The 24,608-nt window shown below is 38.7% G+C and overlaps 1 protein-coding gene across 5 annotated transcripts; it reads right to left on the bottom strand.

Annotated features, from left to right (window-relative positions):
* Positions 1–828: 828 nt before the first annotated feature.
* Positions 829–23,569, bottom strand: rad51d (RAD51 paralog D). 5 transcript variants are annotated; one of them, XM_079172024.1, is made up of 11 exons: positions 23,214–23,569; positions 23,074–23,135; positions 19,150–19,268; positions 10,538–10,619; positions 10,199–10,333; positions 10,018–10,113; positions 9,800–9,890; positions 8,284–8,354; positions 7,653–7,820; positions 6,662–6,787; positions 829–1,077 (listed from the first exon to the last, which is right to left on the bottom strand). In XM_079172024.1, exons 1-10 carry the CDS (start codon positions 23,293–23,295, stop codon positions 6,692–6,694), a joined length of 1,002 nt encoding a protein of 333 aa, XP_079028150.1. In that variant the 5' UTR covers positions 23,296–23,569; the 3' UTR covers positions 829–1,077; positions 6,662–6,691. The 5 variants fall into 5 exon arrangements, with proteins under 5 accessions (XP_079028150.1, XP_079028152.1, XP_079028151.1 ...); XM_079172026.1 differs by lacking the exon at positions 829–1,077 and adding an exon at positions 5,288–5,326; XM_079172025.1 differs by lacking the exon at positions 829–1,077 and adding an exon at positions 5,299–5,362.
* Between the last annotated feature and the right edge of the window lie 1,039 nt (positions 23,570–24,608).

The raw sequence follows: 24,608 nt of genomic DNA, 5'->3' as shown, positions 1-24,608 counted from the left end.
TTACTTTTAAAGTTACTTTACTTTTAAAGTTACTTTTTTAGTTACTTTACTTTTAAAGTAACTTTTTTAGTTACTTTACTTTTAAAGTTACTTTTTTAGTTACTTTACTTTTTTAGTTACTTTTAAAGTTACTTTACTTTTTTAGTTACTTTTTTAGTTACTTTACTTTTAAAGTTACTTTTTTAGTTACTTTACTTTTAAAGTTACTTTTTTAGTTACTTTACTTTTAAAGTTACTTTTTTAGTTACTTTACTTTTTTAGTTACTTTTTTAGTTACTTTACTTTTAAAGTTACTTTTTTAGTTACTTTACTTTTTTAGTTACTTTTAAAGTTACTTTACTTTTAAAGTTACTTTTTTAGTTACTTTACTTTTAAAGTTACTTTACTTTTTTAGTTACTTTTAAAGTTACTTTACTTTTAAAGTTACTTTTTTAGTTACTTTACTTTTAAAGTTACTTTTTTAGTTACTTTACTTTTAAAGTTACTTTTTTAGTTACTTTACTTTTAAAGCTACTTTTTTAGTTACTTTACTTTTAAAGTTACTTTTTTAGTTACTTTACTTTTAAAGTTACTTTTTTAGTTACTTTACTTTTAAAGTTACTTTTTTAGTTACTTTACTTTTAAAGTTACTTTTTTAGTTACTTTACTTTTAAAGTTACTTTACTTTTAAAGTTACTTTTTTAGTTACTTTATTTTTATTTGAAAAACTTTTATTCCTGTCACAACCCGGCTCTTAGGCCATGACAAATATGGACAAGACACAGGTGGTGGTGGTAAATTAACGTATTTATTGTTAACAAAATAGAAAGTAATTACCTTTGAGAAGTGTGTCGGTCAGTATATCAGTAGTGTGAGCATGGATGTGTGTGGGATGAAGTGTGGGGTGTTGTCAGCAAAACCAAAGAAGACCAAACCAAAGTATAATCGGCAGCCACTGGCAGAGATCACTCCAAGTATGTCAGAGCACGACCAGGGGCAGAGCAACACTGGAGCAGGGCTTTTATGCTCCAGAACCAGGTGCTCTGCATCAGGCAATCAGCCACGAGGTTAGAGGCGGGGTCGTCACATTCCGTATCCCTGTAGTGTTGATTCAGAGTAAGCACTGCATTAATTACAACACCTTGCACATTTGGAAAACCAAAACTACACATATCTTTAATTTCAACCAACATATAAACAGTACAGTACACTGCCTTACAGGTTTGGCGAATAGAAGTCTGTGTTCAGTGCATAATGTGCATGGCATGGGAGATGCCCTCGTCAACAGGCTCGTTATTTCCGTTAGCGATGACCTCACCCTATCAACCTTGATGATTTGGAACTTCTGCGTGATATCAGCTGGGTTGGAAGGCAACCTGGACCGGCCAGAGACGAAACGAAGGAAAAGCACTCGCTCCTCATTGGTGAACTCCTCCAGGCTACCTAATGTTCATCAGGCCTTATCCCGCCTTTCTGTCCTGCTGTAAAACTGTCACCTTACTCTCCTGATATCAAAGCCTTTTTGTACTACTGCACCTGACCTGCATATAGTTTGATTTATTTTAGGTACTGAAGTTGTAAAAGTTCCTTTTAAAAGAAAATGCCTTTTGTAAATAGTAATTACTGCAATTTAAATATTTTCCTTTATTGTTTTTATATTATGCATATAAGAACATGAAAGTGTATTTTATTACAGACGTATTGTTTTTACCTTGTTTTCATCGGTCAGTTTATGTATTGGATGCTTCTGGACTTCCGTGTGTTCAGTGAATTATGTGCAAATGCAGTAAAGAAAAGAATTTAATGATGAAACCCAATTGTGTTTTTTCAGTTTGTTCTACTGGGGTTAAAGTCGAACAACAGTCAAAAAAGTCATTCAATCAGGAGAGACTTCATTAGAATTTCACAATAATGTATTACACATTGTACAAATGTGAATAGTGCAACGTCTTTGGCGATTGGACTCCATCCTGAAGGAAGACAATCGATGTTGATGAAGGGAGTTGCTGCGGAGTTATAAACAGCATAGTATAGGATGTCGAAAAAAGTCATGAAAAAGTCAGTGTACCATGTCGAAAAGTCATAACTTTACTTAAGTTACTTTATTTTTAAAGTTGCTTTTTTAGTTACTTTACTTTTAAAGTTACTTTTTTAGTTACTTTACTTTTAAAGCTACTTTTTTAGTTACTTTTTTAGTTACTTTACTTTTTTAGTTACTTTTTTAGTTACTTTACTTTATTAGTTACTTTTTTAGTTACTTTACTTTTAAAGTTACTTTTTTAGTTACTTTACTTTTAAAGTTACTTTTTTAGTTACTTTACTTTTTTAGTTACTTTTTTAGTTACTTTACTTTTTTAGTTACTTTTAAAGTTACTTTACTTTTTTAGTTACTTTTTTAGTTACTTTACTTTTAAAGTTACTTTTTTAGTTACTTTACTTTTTTAGTTACTTTTAAAGTTACTTTACTTTTAAAGTTACTTTTTTAGTTACTTTACTTTTAAAGTTACTTTACTTTTTTAGTTACTTTTTTAGTTACTTTACTTTTTTAGTTACTTTTAAAGTTACTTTACTTTTAAAGTTACTTTTTTAGTTACTTTACTTTTAAAGTTACTTTACTTTTTTAGTTACTTTTAAAGTTACTTTACTTTTAAAGTTACTTTTTTAGTTACTTTACTTTTAAAGTTACTTTTTTAGTTACTTTACTTTTAAAGTTACTTTTTTAGTTACTTTACTTTTTTAGTTACTTTTAAAGTTACTTTACTTTTAAAGTTACTTTTTTAGTTACTTTACTTTTAAAGTTACTTTTTTAGTTACTTTACTTTTAAAGTTACTTTTTTAGTTACTTTACTTTTTTAGTTACTTTTTTAGTTACTTTATTAGTTACTTTTAAAGTTACCTTTACTTTTTTAGTTACTTTTTTAGTTACTTTACTTTTAAAGTTACTTTTTTAGTTACTTTACTTTTAAAGTTACTTTTTTAGTTACTTTTTTAGTTGCTTTACTTTTAAAGTTACTTTTTTAGTTACTTTACTTTTAAAGTTACTTTTTTAGTTACTTTACTTTTTTAGTTACTTTTTTAGTTACTTTACTTTTTTAGTTACTTTTAAAGTTACTTTACTTTTAAAGTTACTTTTCTAGTTACTTTACTTTTTTAGTTACTTTTAAAGTTACTTTACTTTTAAAGTTACTTTTTTAGTTACTTTACTTTTAAAGTTACTTTTTTAGTTACTTTACTTTTAAAGTTACTTTTTTAGTTACTTTACTTTTAAAGTTACTTTTTTAGTTACTTTACTTTTTTAGTTACTTTTAAAGTTACTTTACTTTTAAAGTTACTTTTTTAGTTACTTTACTTTTAAAGTTACTTTTTTAGTTACTTTACTTTTAAAGTTACTTTTTTAGTTACTTTACTTTTTTAGTTACTTTTTTAGTTACTTTATTAGTTACTTTTAAAGTTACCTTTACTTTTTTAGTTACTTTTTTAGTTACTTTAATTTTAAAGTTACTTTTTTAGTTACTTTACTTTTAAAGTTACTTTTTTAGTTACTTTTTTAGTTGCTTTACTTTTAAAGTTACTTTTTTAGTTACTTTACTTTTAAAGTTACTTTTTTAGTTACTTTACTTTTTTAGTTACTTTTTTAGTTACTTTACTTTTTTAGTTACTTTTAAAGTTACTTTACTTTTAAAGTTACTTTTTTAGTTACTTTACTTTTAAAGTTACTTTTTTAGTTACTTTACTTTTAAAGTTACTTTTTTAGTTACTTTACTTTTAAAGTTACTTTTTTAGTTACTTTACTTTTAAAGTTACTTTTTTAGTTACTTTACTTTTTTAGTTACTTTTTTAGTTACTTTACTTTTAAAGTTACTTTTTTAGTTACTTTACTTTTAAAGTTACTTTTTTAGTTACTTTACTTTTTTAGTTACTTTTTTAGTTACTTTACTTTTTTAGTTACTTTTAAAGTTACTTTACTTTTAAAGTTACTTTACTTTTAAAGTTACTTTTTTAGTTACTTTACTTTTAAAGTTACTTCTTTAGTTACTGTACTTTTAAAGTTACTTTTTTAGTTACTTTACTTTTAAAGTTACTTTACTTTTAAAGTTACTTTTTTAGTTACTTTACTTTTAAAGTTACTTTTTTAGTTACTTTACTTTTAAAGTTACTTTTTTAGTTACTTTACTTTTAAAGTTACTTTTTTACTTACTTTACTTTTTTAGTTACTTTTTTAGTTACTTTACTTTATTAGTTACTTTTAAAGTTACCTTTACTTTTTTAGTTACTTTTTTAGTTACTTTACTTTTAAAGTTACTTTTTTAGTTACTTTACTTTTAAAGTTACTTTTTTAGTTACTTTACTTTTAGAGTTACTTCTTTAGTTACTTTACTTTTAAAGTTACTTTTTTAGTTACTTTACTTTTAAAGTTACTTTACTTTTAAAGTTACTTTTTTAGTTACTTTATTTTTATTTGAAAAACTTTTATTCCGTATCCCTGTAGTGTTGATTCAGAGTAAGCACTGCATTAATTACAACACCTTGCACATTTGGAAAACCAAAACTACACATATCTTTAATTTCAACCAACATATAAACAGTACAGTACACTGCCTTACAGGTTTGGCGAATAGAAGTCTGTGTTCAGTGCATAATGTGCATGGCATGGGAGATGCCCTCGTCAACAGGCTCGTTATTTCCGTTAGCGATGACCTCACCCTATCAACCTTGATGATTTGGAACTTCTGTGTGATATCAGCTGGGTTGGAAGGCAACCTGGACCGGCCAGAGACGAAACGGAGGAAAAGCACTCGCTCCTCATTGGTGAACTCCTCCAGGCTACCTAATGTTCATCAGGCCTTATCCCGCCTTTCTGTAAAACTGTCACCTTACTCTCCTGATATCAAAGCCTTTTTGTACTACTGCACCTGACCTGCATATAGTTTGATTTATTTTAGGTACTGAAGTTGTAAAAGTTCCTTTTAAAAGAAAATGCCTTTTGTAAATAGTAATTACTGCAATTTAAATATTTTCCTTTATTGTTTTTATATTATGCATATAAGAACATGAAAGTGTATTTTATTACAGACATATTGTTTTTACCTTGTTTTCATCGGTCAGTTTATGTATTGGATGCTTCTGGACTTCCGTGTGTTCAGTGAATTATGTGCAAATGCATTAAAGAAAAGAATTTAATGATGAAACCCAATTGTGTTTTTTCAGTTTGTTCTACTGGGGTTAAAGTCGAAAAACAGTCAAAAAAGTCATTCAATCAGGAGAGACTTCATTAGAATTTCACAATAATTTATTACACATTGTACAAATGTGAATAGTGCAACGTCTTTGGCGATTGGACTCCATCCTGAAGGAAGACAATCGATGTTGATGAAGGGAGTTGCTGCGGAGTTATAAACAGCATAGTATAGGATGTCGAAAAAAGTCATGAAAAAGTCAGTGTACCATGTCGAAAAGTCATAACTTTACTTAAGTTACTTTATTTTTAGGGCCCGAGCACCGACAACGTCGGGTCCGCGAGGTCCCTATTGTATCTGTAGGAATTATTATTATACCCTATGATGAAAAACCGTTTAAGGGTATCTGACATGTCCCCAACCTCCCCATATTTGGCGAGCATATCAGGACTGCGGGAAATTTTGATATTTTATGGGTCCAATGCTCGAGTATACAAAATTACTCGCTAGCGCCACCTAGATAATGGGAAGGCAAGCCCCGACAGCCCATATGTCCAAATTATTTAAGATTTTACAGACATGAGCAACTGAATGAGTTCTACAAAAAATCCTCTTGGGACCCTAAGCTCCGCCTACCAAAATCTTCCACCATTTTGAATTTTGTAAAAAAAAAAAAAAATCACTTCACACACGTGCGGGAGGATGCGAGGGCCCGTACATCGCTGCTTGCAGCTTTAATTATTTTTGACTTTCTATCTCATAACTTCGACTATGGGGATATTTTTACTATCAAGTCTGCGGGCCTTGAGTTTGACACACCTGGTATAGCGTGTCGAAAAAAGTCATAAAAGTCCTCTTAAACAGTACATTTGACACGTGATGGATTAGTGGTATGGATGCTATAAATGTCTTCCCAGCATTTGTCCAAAAACTTGCATTTCCCCATTTTATCGGTAGTTTAACTCCCGGGCGTAACGGGAGCTTTGCGCAGCATCAAGCAGAAGTCGGTCGGGGTTTGTATCTGTGTAGCAACATGTTCTTAAGACCCTGCAGACAACCGGATATGACAAGCAGTTGTTTTCGGAAGGCTTTCCTTCTAATTGAAGAACATTTCACTTTGATTCCAGATCGTGAGACTTAAGTGAGATGCTGGAACGGTTTAACTGCAGCCTGCATCGGAATGCATTTCGAGGAATTAGCCTGTTCATCCCCAGGCTGCTTCAGGCTATGTGGTGCTTTAATTAAATGTTTGAATGTATTGAAGCTCTGAGGGAGCAAAAGCCACATGATCCTGATTCCCCTGAAGAGCCTGAAAGATGCACAGAAGAAAGGACTTCCTCTGTAGTCCTCCCTCTTCTACATCCATATAACGAGTCTATTATCTATGCACTCACACACAGAGGATACTACGAATACTATTACACGGGATTCCACAGTATTGAGTCGATCAGAAACTTCAAACACAAACATTCTGTTGTGAATCCGGTGCAGAAGCATCGCTGTACCTTTGGTTAGAGCTCTACAGTCGTCTCTCATCAGGAATCCGTCTGGTCCCGTTTCCTCTTCCCTGAGGATCCTTCTTTAGAGCGACTCCACCACCGCAAGTCAAACTCCTCTCTGATGTGACACGGCTGAGAGGTAAAGCAGATGACAGGGTTCATTTACTAGCTTCAGAATAAAAACACACACACACACACACACGATATAAAACACTGTTCCCTGTGAATGAGCTTTATCAAAGGGCTTCTTTGTCTCGTCTGACAGACACTTCTGTAACTACAGAACAGAAAATGTATAATTAATGCCTTTTTTGACAGTTATTAATGGGAGAGGGGGGAAAAAGTAACACAGACCGTAGAACAGTATTCAGTAATAATGGCAATTTTGTCTTGTTATCATAAATACTCGCTAAAAGTCCACTTATGTGTTTGCTATGAGTAGAAGCTTCTGCTGTATGTCTCTAGTTATTGACAGTGAAACTTTGGTCTCATCTTATAGATGGACATGTGTCCATACAGAATTAAGAGAATTAAGGCCTTTACACTGCAGAATACTTCCTGCAATGTGACTTTGCACCTTTTTGATAAAAAGTTTGAATAGTTTTACAGGTAGAGGAACAACTACCAGGATCCTAGTAACCCAGAGCAGCGTCTGTCAGTCTGTTGTAAAGACGAAGCTACTGTCAGAGTTTCCTTTTAGCTAAATGCTCTGAGTGAATTTGAGTTTCCTCTAGTAAACACAAGGCAGTGAATATGTCGAGGGCTTTTATTGTGAAAGGTGAGAAGGGAAGGATCTGGTCTGCGCTGCCTTTGTCAAGGTTGAAATGGCCTCTCAACAACATAATTATGGTCCATTTAGAGTCATAGAGACCATAAAGCAGGGCGGGGCTTACTGTGATTGACTACGTATACGGCGTCTCTACGTCACTTCCGTTCATTGGTTGTAAAAAAAAAGCCAAAAGATGCCGTCTGTGCGAGTCAGTGCTCGTGGTCGTACCAGTCTCGAGGACTTGATCAGCGTTGCAGAGCGAACACTCGAGTGGCTGATGTCCGCGGCCCTCTCTTCTCGCTCCAGCAGGATCCTGGTTCTGGGGATGTGACTCCACGACACGCCGAGGCCCGGCTGCACCTCCCCGCCGCCACTTCTCGTGACATGGTTTGTGACCTGCAGACCCAGACCCCGTCATGTTTAGTCTTTGGTTTGGGGGATCATCACACCATTTTATCATTGTGTTCTATGGTTTAGTGCAGCTTGTGAGAGACAGTTAAACCCAGATTGTCCTACTTTTAATCAAAGGGAACCATGAAACAGCACATCAAATTATCTTTATCTCACTTCTAATAACGCAATGATTTAAGGTGAAGTTTTCTTTGGTGCATGCTAATGTGATTAGTTCATATCTTAACATTATTATAACCTCACAGTCACACACCTGAACCAACAAATGGATTGAATGTTTCTTCATCATGTAATTGTCAGCGGCCCCTTGTTTTTAATCGTGATTTGCTTTTCTTCGCCAAAAGAAAGTTTAGTTTTCACTCCAGGTCTCAAAGCAACAAGGAGAGGAAGTGTGAGGTTTGTTCAGAGTTCAGATGGACTCTGGAGATGCACTCTGTGTCGTCCTTACCAGAGCAGCCACATTGAAGTCCTTTGCCATCGTCTTAAGAACTCCTGCCACTTGTATCATCAAGGACATGCCTGCAGGCAGAGGAAGGTTTGTTCATGGACAGAATATACAATCTCTATCTCCATGCAGTTCAGCAGTCAGGCTACAAGTATTGTTTTTTTGTGGGGAGTCTTTAATGTTCTTACGGTTGACTCATTTTGTTTTCAGCAACGTTGGCAGCGCAGCTCTGGAGACGGAGAAATGTCGGTCCGTCCACTGCATATTAGAGGGACGGCCATGAAGCCTTCATGAATTCTAATGACTTAGTTGATCACTGAAACGTCTGCACAGGAATGCACTGCTGGTTTGGTTTTGTCATGTTTTTCGGCTGCGTTTGGTTGTGCAAAGCTTGGCCGGTTCTTGTTGTTTCACGTGACAGACTGCTTGTCTCTGTGGTTCTGTCTTCACTCCTCTCGCTGGCTCGTCCTGAAACACGGACCGAGGTCTCGTGTGCTCACGCTTTGTGGCCGTGACTTTATTTTACCGTGTCGTCACCATTCATATCTTTAAAACCTCTATGTTTATCGTTAAATTGTTTACTCGAGCACGACGTTCTAGCTTCTTATTTCTGCTCTCTACGTGCTCCAGATTGATGCATTCAACTTTAAAATGTAAACTTTTCTTTTCTTGTGTTTAGAAAGTCAATGAGTAATCAAGTTAAATACTATAATGCCATCATCAAGCAGCCACATATCCTGAAAGCATTCCTTTTCTATTTCCTGACATGACGACTGCGTTTATGATTCGCTACAAAATGATGGACTTAACTGAGCCGACTCTCTCGGTCTTTAACCTCCGATCTGTAGAAATAGTCTTTTGTTTCATTTGCTTTTCTATTGGACCGGAGCTGCTCAGGTGTGGAGAACAAGAAAGGGCTTCAAGTAGAATGAACTACATCTGTCTCCTAACAAACGTCTCAGAGCTCAAGCTGAGGTCGCTCATGCGTTCATTTAATCATAATTCAATCACACTTGAAACTTGTTCTACATAAACCAGCGGTGTTTGCTTAAAGTGGCTATAAGATTTAACAAAACACCTCGTGAATCAGCGACTCAGCTATTTCTATACAGTGACTGTTTTCAGATAAGGTTTAATTACATTTTTTGTTCGTGCAGGTTTATTTCAGATTTGAACCCTTTGAACCCGGCAGTATTGAGTGATGGTTTAATTAGATCACAGCTTTCTATAAAACAATATTTTTGCAATAAAGTTGAATCATTTGGATTAAGAACTTCAATTATTTCGACTCTCAAAGGGTCAGAAGTAAGTTGAAGCAGCGCCAAGGTTCATGACAACAGCTCTATTGTTCTCTAAACGTGACGGTTCAGGGTTTTAATGTGACCAGACCAACGTTTCAGTGTTACCGTCACACTCTCTAACGACTGGAACTTACTTATACGTCACATGTTGTGATATTTATTATATATCTTTTAAGAGTTTACAGCCTCGGGTGGGATGATGCAGAAAAAGATATCACCTTCATTTTGTTTGCCTCCCAGTAGAGGAGCGATAACAGCTGACACCGAGTCCACGATCACCGCCTTCACAGAGCCGCCGCCAACAGACGCCTAATACCAAATGTGACAAAATTACATTACTGGAAATTTGATCCGTCTTTTCTCATATGTTCCCTGGGTACAACAGGACTGTTGGTATATTCTAAAGGGGGGGGGGGGGGTGTAACTGCAAACAAACCTGCTGAAGTTTGCCACCGCGAAGCCCGTACAGACAGTCGAGTAGAGAGAAGACGTTAAACAAACGGAAGACGTGGATCCTCTGAAGAGCCGCCATCTGCCAAACGACAGCGTGTTTCACGACGTGTTGTACAGCGCGTCGTGTAATATTTAGTTCAAAGCTCAACCCTCCATCAGCTCACCTGCTCTTCTGCGTTACTGGTTTCAGCTTGCAGCATTTCAAGCAAGCGGCTGGCAGTCAGCCCTCCTGTCGTATCGATAAATATAACGCTCTGTTTGAGGTGGTAGGAAATGTGCACCGCCACCCCGAAGCACACCTGGAAGACAAGTCGGCCGCGCAGGGAATAGTTTATGATGGCGTGGATAACTTGTGTTAGCTAAACTCCGAAAAGAATCGCTTCTAGCAGAGTACAACTTGTTATTCTATAGGCGAGGAGGGAATTAAAAAAAAAAAAAGAAAAAGAGGGAATTTATGAGGTGGAAATGATCAGTGATGGAGAGGGAAGGCAGGAAAAGCTCACCTGAGATTTGCCACTTCCCGGGCCTCCAGACAGCTCCGTTATCTCTCCAGTATACAAGCCTGAATCCAGCAGCTTATCTAAGCTGCAACAAAACAAGGTGCAATTTATTACTCACAACTGCCATCCGATGTAAGAAACAATCAAGTCCACGGACGTCTGCAGAGCCAAAAACAGAGAGCTGCAGTCGGTTGAGGATCATAAAAACAGAGCTTGCATCAGGTTCCAGAATATTCTTAAAAAGGTGTTTGGCCAATTCCTAATTTCACTGCTGCTAATCAAGCTTAGCCACTGGCTGCTCCCTTCAAATTTAATCTACCAAAAATACTTGGCTTTTCATTCGTGTGTGTGTGTGTGTGTGTGGCATTGTTTGTTCTAGTCTAATGGGAGTGTCTACTGAAGATATGGTACCAATTCAGATAAAAACAAAAGAATAAAGTGAAATACAATACACTGCTAAATGTAAAGTGTGTACTTGTTTTAATATGCATTTACTGATGTAAGCAGAAGGGCCATTGCTTTGTTTGTTTGTAATGTGATTTTGACAGCATATAAAGATGCTCTCTTTAACACCACTCTGCTCAAAGAATTCCCATTTCACCATCAGTCTGAACCTCTTCCTTTAGAACAACAGCATTGGACTTGTGCAGACGGGTACGATCTGTATTCACAGGACTCGTTGTGGGTTCTTTGGGGCTGCCGAGGTAAATCTTCCCTGAGCTCCACCTTCACACACCCCCGACCTCCTCCACCTCTCTTCTTCTTTTTATGAGTTCACACAGCAAGAAACGTACGCAATGAATCACCGGAGGTCCATTCATTTCCTACCGAGCGGATACTGAGGTTTAAAGAGGGCCAGGTTTCACAATCAGCCGTCAACAGCCAATAGCATTGCTGTGCTACCTTAACCTCCCTTTACCGATCTCATTTCATTTTGTGAACAATAGTTCTGCTGAGCACAGTGCACAGTGGGAGTCAGGTTTCTTTCTCCTCAGCTGTCCACTACTTTGCACTTGAAACACGACAGGAATAAATGCATTAAACATCTGTGCATGGAGAGCAGGGATGCAGTCTGATGTAAATGTAAGGTAACCTTTTCCTCACAATGTGTAGCGATGCCTTTACCACAGATATTCTCTTTTTTCAGCTGCTGGTTGATTTATTTGGGCAGATTTTTGGTTGTGTGTGCTTATGTTTCACACATCCACAATAAAGTTGAGACGTGGAGCGAGGAATTTCAAGAGCTCCGGTTCTTTTCCTGTTAAAGGTTTTTTACTTTTCCAATGCGAGGGTGTAAGGAGAGAGCTGTACAGACTGTAAAATTGAATATTGAATATAATCTAATATTCGTTCTACATACTTTATTCGGTGGTCTTTATAAAGGCCAATCAGAAGAACCGATCAGATGGCACAAAACACACGAGACAGTTTGTCTATTCGCCGCTAACATGGCGTCACTGGAGTTGTGAGTCGTGTCTCTCAGACTGTAGCGCCGCCATTGTGCCTCGCGGTTCGCTACGGACACGGTATTTAGATCAGTCACTGTGTGATGTTAAATCACGCACACATCCAACACCCGAGGTGCAACAACAACTTTGGTCCATTTCACCAATGCAACACATAACTCAGACAGTTACAGGCTACCGCTCCGTTAGCCTACCGCATACAGCGGAAAAAAACCCAGAGGCGCTCAGCAAAACAACAGCAGCGCGCAGCACGATTCACTCTCTTTGAAAACAATTACAGAACGCTGCCCCAGGCTGCTAAAATGTGTTCCGTCTGAGAGCCGAGTGGAAGTGATCCCTAAATCATGCTCTAAATTTTGAATTTAGAACCTCATTCAAACATTCAGGAGGAAGTTTGGCAGAAGGTTGTGACCTCATGATGACATCAGTAGGGTTCGAGACAGAGAAGGAATCTTCAACTGAAACAAACCGTTTCGAGAGAAAAGGAATTCTTAACTGAGAAAAACCACCGATAGAGACAGAACTGTTTATCAGTTACATTCTGCATTTATACAAGACCCTTGTGTACTTGTTTACCAGCTAATAAATGGAGCAGGGTAGGAACAACAATCAGGACCAAGCCAGACAGCTGAATTACACAGCAATAGTCCTTTTGCAGGAGGTCGCCCAAAACTGCTCGGAGTCTGACCCGAGGAAGGAGCTCCTCAAAGAACTGGAGGAGGCTAGAGAGCAGGTGGCCCGTCAGAAGAGCCTGAAAGAAGTGTTCATTAACAAAGAGAAGGCCCTGCAGGATGAACCGGAGAGGCTTAAGAGGGCCAGTGACCCAGAGACCATGATCACCTTCAGGATCGCCACTGAGGATCGAAGCAGCATCAAAACCAAGAAGAAGAAGGTGCTTGAAAAGGACTATGAGGACCTTAAAGTGTCTCAAATCATCAACCAGCAGAAGTTCTCAGCAGAGCTCCAGCTTGAAGGAGAAAGAAATGCAGCTCTCCAGCAAGAACTTGAGCTTCTGAAACGTCAACATCAGCCCAACCTGAGCAATGAAGAGGAGCTCAAGGTTGACAGCAGAAAGATGTCAGAGGACCTGGAGGCCACGAAGCAGCTGATGGCTGAGAAGGACGCTCTGGTTCACCAGATGGAGGAGGAGATCCAGACCCTACAGAAAGAGAAGACGTTTTTCTACAGGAGATCCAGCCTCTGAGAAAGAGAAGACGTTTTTCACTGAGCTCCAGGCAGAGGAGGAGGTCAGTCACGGCTTCCGAACTGATCTCAGCCAGCTCAAAGAAGAGCACCAGGACAAGATCTGGGAGCAGGAGAAGGATGCTCTTGAAAAGGAGGTGGAGGAGCTGAAAGCTAAGCTGCAAAGTGCTGAAACCTTCAGCGGAAAGAAGACCTGGAGGCCACGAAGCAGCTGATGGCTGAGAAGAAAAGGACGAGATCAGGGCCCTGAAGGACCACGCTTCTGAGAAAGAGAAGACGGATTTGAAAGACCCGAAAGAAAAACAGGACTCAACCAACCCAGGAGCAGGTCACTAAGCTCAGGGCGAGGTCATAGAAGAGAAGCAAGACGAGACCAGGGAGCAGGAGAAGAACGGCAACCCTGATCCACCAAACCCTGAGGGGCTGACAGACTCTGAGGGGAAGAAGAACTTCAAAAGTTCCATGGGTTTGAGTAAGAATCCTGGAATGTAATGTAATATAAAATGATAAAATCTATATTTGATATATAATAAAATATAATCTATATTTGATACAATAATATAAATGTCAAACACATAAATAAAAAAAGAAATAACCAAATATAAATACAAATATTTATATTATTGTACTTTTTTCTGTACAGTTGAGTTGATGACAAAAGCATTCCACTTGTGTTGGGTCTGTGCTGGACTCGTTTTTAAAGAATCTGCTACTTTGTTTATTTATGATTTTTTTCTATCAGTTTACAAGTTCCTCTACTTTTAAACAACAAAAGGTGAAAAGAAACCAGCAACAGCAGTGCTGTGTGTGTGTGTGTGTGTGTTGAGCCTAAAGACAGTTTTCGATGTTATGAAGGCGGCTCTATTTTAACCTGGCTATATTGCCATGGCAACTTGCTGCTGCAGACCTAACAAGAGCAGGATTTGGGCTTAGCGAGGTAATTTCGGGGTTAACTCTGGTCGGTCTTAAAGTCCTACGTCGGTGGTTCACTTCTTAGCGGGTGGATTGCTAAAATGGAAATGAAAGCTGCACACGTAACCTGCTCTGGAGCAGCATCAAATATAATAGAGCGTTGGATCCACAATGAAAGTGTATTATTATTACAGTAAAATATGTTATATGAGAACATCTGGTGCCAAAATGCAGCACTGAATACAGGGAAGCCACATTTGGGGAGTTTTGGGATATGATAAAGCCCCAAAAAGGCAATTCATTTGAGAGAATAACAATAATTCCTTCAGCTTCAACAGGGCCTTCACGGCCCGACGTTCTCCATACAAGAGCCATTGTGTTTTGATGTTTATATTGTTTTAAGTACCAAACCTCAATGCTTTGAGTGTTAATCCAAATAAGTCCATAACGCGGAATACCAAACAACTGCTGCATCAGCAACACATAGTCAAACTCTAAATTATTCTATACTGATTTAAGTTGTAATATAGTTAGTGGAATTCGGAATTATATATTGGAAAAACACAAATAAAACACGTATTTTACCGAAATGCAGGTATGTCCATCAGCACCAGCTCTAAAAACAAGGAGTGTTGCTCCTGCATTTCTATTTTGATCATCACCAAGATAACGCTTTCCGTGGTAACGCTTCACCCATCTGTTCCTTCAGCACCGGAATGTTTTGATTGGTCTATGTTGACGTTCAGCGATCTGTGTAGTTTGTGGAATCTCATCATCTCCGCCTGCTCGTGTGGTGACGGATGTGACAGCGGTGCAGTTAAATCTACATAGACAAGGTCCCTCAGCTTGAAGGTCAAGCCTCACTGGTTAAGAGCGGTTCTCATCACCCACAGCGTGATTGTGAAGAGGAGAATTTGCGGGGACGGACATACTTCCATTACTCCTGCCTTCTCCGATGATGGAGCGGAGAGAGTTGCACTGTTGAGGAAACAGCAGGTTGCGTTCTTGTCAGAGCTGCGAAGGATGAAAGTGATTTTCCTTGTAGAGGTACAGATTCTGAATTTCTCACAGGCTGCACTCATTAGGGAGGCACCGATATTTGTCCGATACTGACTCGATTGGTTGGATCGGGACAACGGCGCCAATCAGCTCAATTCTATGTTATGTAAAATTATCTACATTACAAACTGGAATTTTAATCCCTTTCTATATTTTGACCAATTTGTTAATGCAGCAAAAAGGTTTAGACTTGAATGAAGCCTGATGTTGCCATAAAATATTGATCCCAGTCTCTTCTACACAGTGAGGCAAACACAGGCAGCTACCTCCGGTTCTGACGAGTGAAGCCAACGCTTCATGTCTTGAAGCTGCATTCTCTCTAATGTCCATCAGGGGGCGACTCTTCTGGTTGTATAGAAGTCTATGAGAAAATGACTCTACTTCTCTCTTGATTTATTACCTCAGTAAACATTGTAAACATGAGTTTATGGTCTCAATCTCTAGTTTCAAGTCTTCTTCAATACAGCATGATGTTCATTTAGTAAATGATGGTCCATTTAGAGTCAAACAGACCATAAAGCAGGGTATGCTTTAGGGGCGGGGCTACACAGTGATTGACAGGTCGCTGCTGCTACTGGCCTAGCCCGTCCAATCACAACATTTGGGCAAAACGAAACGATTGGACAGGCTTATTAGTTGCCCTTGTTGCCAACGAGGGCAACTCATGTTCATTTGATGTATTAAGTAAACACGTCATGTGTAAATAAGTAAATCACGTGGTCAGAAAGGTCAGGTGTCATTTGTATTCAAATTTGGAGGACAGAAATCGTAGTTGTTGAAAGAAATGATTCATGTTTTTTGACAGGTCGCTAACAGCCCAAGTCTCATTTATCAAGTCGTATGCTCACTACTTCCTGAACACGTGGATCTTTTGCTAAAACCATACAATCTAAATCTGGATAATAATTTAAACAAACAATGGAACTAAACAGCGTCACACTGCTGTCTTTTGCAGCTTCCTTGTAAAGGTGGCTGTGGGCTCATGATCATTTCTAATGACAAGGGTTTGACAGAAGACATTATTTGCTCTTTTTAAAACGGGGTTTCAAGTGACTGAGGCTGAATCTTATCACTTGATCGCACCCAAACATTTCTACAAGCAGCCTCTACACGGCATTATAATATCAATGTGTCATTACACCATCAGGTGTTGACAAAAATATTATGTGGGCTCCATGATACACAAGCTGATGACAGCAATAAAGCCATTATCATAGCTTATCATCCACCCTGTTGGTTTGACAAATCACCGCAGCAGCAGATCTGATAAGCTTTCTTTCTGTTTGTCTTTGTTTGATTCTCTCTCTCTGTGGCTGAAAACAAAATGAGTTCCATTTATCATTCGTTATTAAGGATTACACTGCATTTGTTTGTTCGGACTTGAGCTGTGATGGAGGTGTATGAAATGCAAGTAGCATTAGTGTGTTTTTGTGCTTGATAATATTTAAGGAGACAGTAAATAATGGTTTAACTCTTATTAGTTAAGAATTGAACAATAGGACAGTTCAGGAAAGGTCCCCCTACCCACCATGGTACTGTGCATTTCAACATAGAGACGTAAGTAGAAAGGTTCAACTACACGTTTGGTTATTATATTATGTTTGGAAGGTTTTCTTTGAGCTCTTTTGATTTCAAACTGACATTCATACATTGTGCATATATCAAAGAGCCGGTAGAAGAAAAGGGAAACAGACATTCAAATAATATGCCAAAAAGGTGTCTATAGCAGCCGCCGTGACTGAAACAGCTGGAGAGAAGTCCAAACAGTGTTTATAGCCTTCAGGGCTTCTGGCTTCATTTCGTTCAGGCTACGTTCCCTCAGAGAAACGTTTTTTAGAGGAAATAAAACGTCACAGTTATCTGCTCTTATAATGAATATTGTTTTTTTTTTTTTTTTTACATTCGGTTCACTGATTCTGTTGCAGAGACCAGCGAGATCTTCTCTTCCGTCTATGCTGCCAATCAGCTGAGAAACCTCTCTTCACACACTAAGCAAAGCAGGAAATATCATCCTGCATCAACAGATTACAGAATTTACAGAATGTATTACAGGGCTGACATATTGGACTGCATTAGTTTAAGCTCGGTGTACCTCAGTGTGCAAAATACGAGGGGTCTTGTGGGGCCGAGACCCCTTGATTGACACTTGAGACCCCCTGAAAGCCTCAATTGCCTGGGGTCTCTAAAACATTAAACAATTATCTTTCACTTCGCAAATGATCACTAAAATATCTCTAAAAGCTTACTAACGCTCAGCAGTTTTCATTATTCAAACTGAAAAAACACGTATTCACAAATATGAATAGTGAGTGTGAGAGACGATCTCCAGCTGTGACATCAGACAAGAGACGCATTACGTCTGTTTGTGGACCTAAATGGACACATTTGAACGAGTGCCTTTCGTGAGAAGCTGGGTTGAAGCCGGACATCATCTCTCCTCTTCTTGGATACCAGGACGGCGACTAGAAGAAGCCGAGCCGAGGTCTGCGTATCGGGTTTGAGCGTGTGCATGTGTATTCTGTCACAGGGTGTAGTTGTGTAGTTGTGCGAGTGGCCTTATTGTTAACCATATAATCCTTAGTGAGCATCCTCGCTGCCTTAGCTTGCATCCATTAAATCTCGTCTTCAGCACAACACTGGAGCCTCCTACACCTGAAACTAAGTGGATGTGTTTCTATTCTGTCTCTGCATAAACCACGAGCCCTACTGTGACTGTAAGTGTGACACCGTGGACAGCAAAGAAGCATCATTCACCAGTTCATCCTCTCACCAGTAGAGCGCAGCCAAGACACACTAATCCCACTGCCTTCAACTCACATGGCTGATTCAGTCTCATATCACTAATCCAAAGCACTAACTCATTTATGAAAAGCACTTAAGAAGGAGCCACGGAGAGTAAAAAAACAAACACCTGTGGTCATTAATTATGCTGTAACAGTGAGTTTATGTGTAGAAAAGATACCGTCGTATAAACTGTGCCACGCTGGCCCACTTCACAGACCTGACCCGGTCTATGTGTCCCGGCTGAGGAATACTCAGATAACTGTGAGGTTAGCACACGTCTCAGTGGGACGCTCCGTCTCTCAGCAGGGCTGTGATCCTTTAAAGTCATTTTGATTTGAACATGTGACGCCAAAATGTTTTAAAAAGGAACTTGTCAGCGATGTTCTGGTTGTTTTTCTTTTGTGGAAAGTAGTCGAGCTAGAAGGCAAGTTATTGCAGCGGATATATCAGAAGCCACTTTAGGCTGCGTTTACGAGCCAAATGGAACAAGCGAAGAAGTCCGCTCTCGCTGCGAGAATGTAGCGCACACGCCAAGTTTAAAACACTCTGCTGTATTTTTAACTGCAGCTGCCGTACTCCACGTGCACTTTCTACCTGCACAGTTCAATGCAAATTGGATTTTAACGACACTGAAAAGACTTTAGTTTGATAAAAATGGATCGATGAAGAGGAATCTGGCTACAAACCATCTTGTGATGCACAATACTATTGATTGTATGCGTTTCCCTGTGACTGTGGACGGTCTGTGCTGGTCTGCAGAGCTGAAGAGCAAAAATGTCAAAATCGATGCACCGGATTTAATGACGTTTGAAATGCAGCCGTTGATGCAACAATGGTGGTTTACGCACACATTAAATAGGTGCAACATGTACATTGTTTTGTTTGCATCAATTATGTCCTGCAATTTTCAAAACACACAACATACCTCTACTACTACGACTATGCAAATCAAATACTTTGATCTGAAATACCATCAGGTGGCACCGAGGAAGAAGCCACGACACGCTTAAAATAAGCGTCACCACAAATTCACTTTTGACACTGTTTATTCAATATGTGGAGAACTGTCCTTAGGAATGCATATTTGCTTTTGGAGGTGAATCTTCCTTTCAGCTCTTGTGGCACGAAGCCCGCCGTTAAATCCCCGAGACAAAGCAGTGTGCTCTGCTGCGTGTGCAGAATCGTCTTTACCTGGGATTTCCAGTGGAGAGGATGGATGTCGAGCTCAACAGTTCTTCATACAGATCAGCGCCCGACACCGGGAACGCCGTGTGTTGGGCCAGCAGCACTCGGCGGATGGCAAACAGAGCCTGAAATAGAAAAATGTACGGCACATGAGGGTCACACAGCCAGGGATGGGGCAAGATCGGATACTATCGCAGATAAAAAGAAAAACCACTCACATTGTGGTGAATTTCCATTATCGGGAAAATCAAGAATATTGTCACATGAGTCACGATGATGGTAGAGAAGTGGAAAATACAGCGTGATTTTAAAAAAAGAATGGACTCACAACGCACTATATTTCTTATTTATTGATCTTCTATTTATGCACGAGGACCTGAAGATTTAAGATGAACTTATTGATAATATTTGTATGTTTTAGTTCTATTTTTAAGAACTGCACATGAATAAACAGCTTCGCACCAAATGACATACTTATTGCTTCATGTATTTATTATGGATACACGCACCACATCCCAACACGGTGATGGAACAGAAGAACAATAAGAATCATTATCGACTGGATTTTATTTTTTCGTTGGCAAAAACATACTCTGCAGCTGGATTCTCGCAAAATCACGAGATGAAACAAAACATCCATCTCGTCAGGCTTCCTGTGTGTCTGGAGCAATCAGCGAGCTGTGAGGAGCTACGGGCAGTTTGGTTTATGCGAGTGTGAAACAACAATGGCGGCTCCTGAAGATGCTGCATTAGCATCAGAGACATCAGGACGAGTACTTCTTTATTGAAAGAGGAGCAAAGAACGGCACTGATAGCTTTTCTCAATTTAAAAGACGTTTTCGCTCTTCTCCCGATTGGCTTCGGCAATGTTAAAACATGCTTCTTCCCCCCAGATTCACATTATCTCTTCACTTTTTGGATAAGATGGCAAAACAGCAACCTAAAGAGTTGTGTATTAACCTTAATGTGTCTTAATTCCAGGAGAAGAGACCTAACGAATAATTGTAACTTCAAAGAGAGTTGATTTTCTTTCATTGCTTCGTGATCATAGATTTACAAAGATACACTTCGATTCTTTTGCTGCTTGACTAGATTATGTCCAACAACAAACATCTACTCAGATGTGTGTGTGTGTGTGTGTGTGTGTGTGTGCGTGATTCTGATTATGCATCAATAGAGCCCAAAACAGGCCTACATGACAGATTGTCAATTTCCATGAGAGCATATATACAAATCAAAGGACAACATGATTAGTAAGGAGTATATTCTGTATGCATTCATACTTGACATGCATCAAATAAACTGATCTCATATTGTATGCGTGTATTATGCAGCTGAAGGTGCACGGCGCTGGAGCGTGTGCTGTTACGTCCTGCAAATGAAATACAGAGTTTTTTAAGGAGACCCGGCTCCTCAGAAAGGTTCTGTGCAACAAACCATCGAGGGCTTCAGGTTATAGCGGGAGATAAGAACGCGACAACTGTTTCACAAAGCTCACGCTCCACTCTGCTCACATACTCTGACAAATAGTCTTTTTTATTTTTATCGGGGCACAAAAAGGATGTATTGCAGGTATAAACCGAGTGGAGAAGTTTCGATACCACTCGGTAGTGGGTTACTCTGATGAGCGGGTTTCCTCCTGCCGAGTTCATGTCCAACAGCATGAAATGTATTTTGGGAAAATAAGGCAAATCTGTTGGGTCTCAATTAGTGCGAACACTGTTGCCCCAATTTGGGACGTGGGCTCAAAGGACGGATGTGTTTTTACAAAGAAAGCTCGCTTTGAGCAGCTTCAGTTTCAGGCTGCTTTCAGTCCGATGAGCGTGTTGGGGAGCAGGCGACCTCGCGTCGACCTCCTAGCCGTCGTAATGTGTGTGTGTGTGTGTGTGCACAACAATGGTTCAGATCAACAGCAGGAGTCCGATGGACCAGAGGGAGGCGGGCCATCAGCTCAGGGGATGCCTGCAGGCTGAACAAGCTGGTCAGGGAGTCTGGCTCGGGCCACTAGCATGAACCTGAACCCGCTGCAGGCAGTGCAGGAAGAAATAAAGAATATTCACAAAAAATGTAATGATCTCAATGAGAGGAGGGAGGGGGGGGGGCACAGAGGAGAGAGCTTTGATAGTCTACATAAAGTATGGATAAAACATACATTTCAGACTTTTCTAAAGTGTCTCTCAGATGATTTTCCTACACATGTTCAGGCTGCACGTACAGACAGCGGCTGTGTTGCTCACTGAGACGCTCTCACTCATCTTTCCACCATGAAGGCTCGGGTTGACTCCCGTGCCCCGTCCACCCACACAATTATTCACTGATACACTTCTATCTAGAAGGCCCTTCTGGGTCACTTTCCTTAATAATTGCACTCTTATACCTCTGAAAAAGTTTGGTGGAAAAAACTATTTATGATCTTAAAAAAAAAAAAAAGGTTTTCCGTTATCTATAAAAAGGTCAGAAGTGAGTTCGGCAGAATTTCTTTCATGATCTCTGCTCTCTTGGTGGTTCTCTTAAACTACAGGAGCTGGCCATCCATCTAATTACGGCCCACCATATAACGTTTCTATTGTTTACTGCTTACAACTATATTAAAACGTATATTTATTTAACTTCTAAATAGATGTTTTTAACTATTTTTCCAATGCGACTTCTGTTTTATCTCAGATTCACCTTCACTGGCCGAGTATCTATAATCACATACAAAGAATTAGACTTTACATCTCCCTGGATTGTTACGGGGACAAGTACTGAAAAAAACATTATATAAATACGTGTAAAAAAAACACCAAAGACCAAGAGTAAAATAAGAACTAAACGATCTTTATACAGGTCAAGTGCTCTGTAAGCTGTAAGCTAACAAACAAAGGAATGAATACTGTGTGGATGTACACGGACTGGATGACTATTTACAGAATGTACAATAAACAGTATGTGCAGTGTGTGGGATTTATATTGAAATATCAATATTGCAATTTATAGCTACATGAAACGCTGTGGTCTAGTTTTAATTGCTGAGTTGGTAAATACAATTAGAAGTAGAACAACTTTGCCTGGCTTGTTAACCCGGAGACCTGGCTCTGCCACACGTGTACAGGCCCAGTGTGTGGACACTACGGCTATCTCTTCTTCTTAATTGTAGCTCACCTAACTTGTGCTGCATGTGGGTGAAACTTTGTGAAAGATCAACATCAGGCTGGTCAGAGCTTCCCACTCGGCACTGTTTATGCCAGGAATAACGCGTGGGTGTCTTTAGTCTTTTGATTTGTATTCTTTCCAACACTGTCTCCAGTGATGTCTGTTATACGTTGCGGGGAGGATATGTGTTTGGATTAGGGGCTTAGTTGAAGCAGTGCATGTTTTTTTAAACACCTCCTGGATTTAGTGGGTGTAATGATGTTTTTTATAATTTAACTGGAAACTGACAATCCAATCTGGTGGTGTTCACTCACTGACATAAGAGATAAGATAGAACTTTACTAATTCTGAAGGAAATTATTGTGCCAGAGTGTCATTAAAGATTACAAGAGAAGAAGAGCTAAACATATATATAAATAGAGTAATTATTAAGTGTATAATAATGAATACTGACAACATTGCAAAATTGAACATCATAGCAATAAGACTAAGGTAAATAAATAAAGTAAAAATTCAAATAAAATACATAAAGTAAAATGCAACAACAAATTAAATGCAAGCGTAACAATATAAAGTGTATAAGAAGTGATATTAACACCAGTGGCTGAAATAGAAAAGTAATATTGAGTGCGATATTGAGAGAGATATTGTTGAAAGAAGTAGCAGAAAGTTATATTGGACATGAAATTGAAATGTAATATTGCACACGATAAGGTTATTACTGCAGAAAGTGTGGTCATGCATAGTTGTCAGGGTCAATACACACAGTATTTAATGAATGCATTAATTAAATACCTTATACGACACAGTGCATCTCTGAGCAAGTTCCTCAATGTCAGATGAGACCATGTCCTCCACTGTGAAAACAAGACACCATGTTTGTTATTGTTGTTTTTAATTAAGATGGAAGCCTCTCCTCAACACACACAACTCACCTGTTGTAACACCAGCTGCACGCAGGTCACGGACTAAATCCTCATCCAGTCCGGGACACATTCCTTCTCTTAAGACGACCATGTTGTTGCATTTTTCAACTGCTGGTTCACGTGAAACCTTTAAATATTTGCGCTTAAAGAAGAGGGCGGAAGTGAGGTAGCTAGCTAGCTTTACGAGCTACTACTAGCTACAGTTGTTTTTAGCTTTGCAGCTAACGTAGAAGTGACGATATAACTTGTTCTGCCTGCGTGGCCGTTGAAGACAGTAATAAATGACTTTCTCGAAAGTTACCGATGTTAAAAGCCACTACCCGTATTTACTTTTGACAGACTGACGCTTTTACCAAACTTTTTCGACTTTCTTCACATCAATATGGGAAAGCGTCTATTTCCTCCTCCTGCTTGCCGTAGTAAAGTGCTCTCGCAATGCATTTCGGGTAATGTAGTAAGTATACTTTTCCAAAGTTTGACTTAATTCCCGTGTAAATGATTGTCATGCACTCTTCACCTTTATTTATTTAGTTATACTTTAGTTTAGAATGTTTATATTCCTTCTTGTATGCATTTTTAATTAATTGAAACTGTGAAATAGTGAAATAAAGTTGTAAGAAAAATAAATACGGCCCGACAGTCATTAACACACAAACATAATCATAAAACAACAAAACATAACACACAACAAACACAGACTATCAAATATGCACAAATATACAGAAAATCCACAGAAATCCTACAGAAAAAAATACAGATTCAACCCAACATAGAACATACGACACCTGCAACATACAATTAGAATACAATTAAATAACATGTAACACAAACAAGTGACATTGTCTATGACTTGTTCAGTCCATCTAACTCTAACTAAGAAATGTTTCTAGATGGAGGTGCAGATTAACTCCCATGTGTCGAATCATTCAGTATGTTCTTTGTTTCACACCCAGAAGTGTGAAAGGGTTATTTTGTTTTCATAGACTCTCTGAAATAGATGTTGGTCCTTCAGTGCGTTATTGGCATTCCAGTCATCAATAAAAAGGATTTTTGGGTTCACATTGTCCCCGCTGCAGGAATCAGTACTATTGGAAGTGTGGAAGTGGTAATGGCACTTTGGACACCGAGGACACTTATCTGAAGAGAGACTTCTCACTGATCCTCACCAGCTCAAACCCTCATTGACTTTGGTACAGATTGTCACTCTTTCAGTACTCGCTGGTTCAATTTAGGACCAATCTCTAGTTCTTCTGTCAGCAGTGTCCCTTGAGCAAGACACTGAATTCTGCAATCCATTTATTTTTATTTTTACTAATAATCTCCTTTTATTGTTTTAATGTCCTATTCACAGATGGCTGCATTGCTTCTTCTGTTAAAGCGCTTTTAAATTTAATACGACTCCTG

Source organism: Pholis gunnellus, assembly GCF_910591455.1.
Source record: "Pholis gunnellus genome assembly, chromosome: 13".
Lineage (NCBI taxonomy): Eukaryota > Metazoa > Chordata > Actinopteri > Perciformes > Pholidae > Pholis > Pholis gunnellus.
This window is presented reverse-complemented; position numbering and strand designations above follow the sequence as displayed.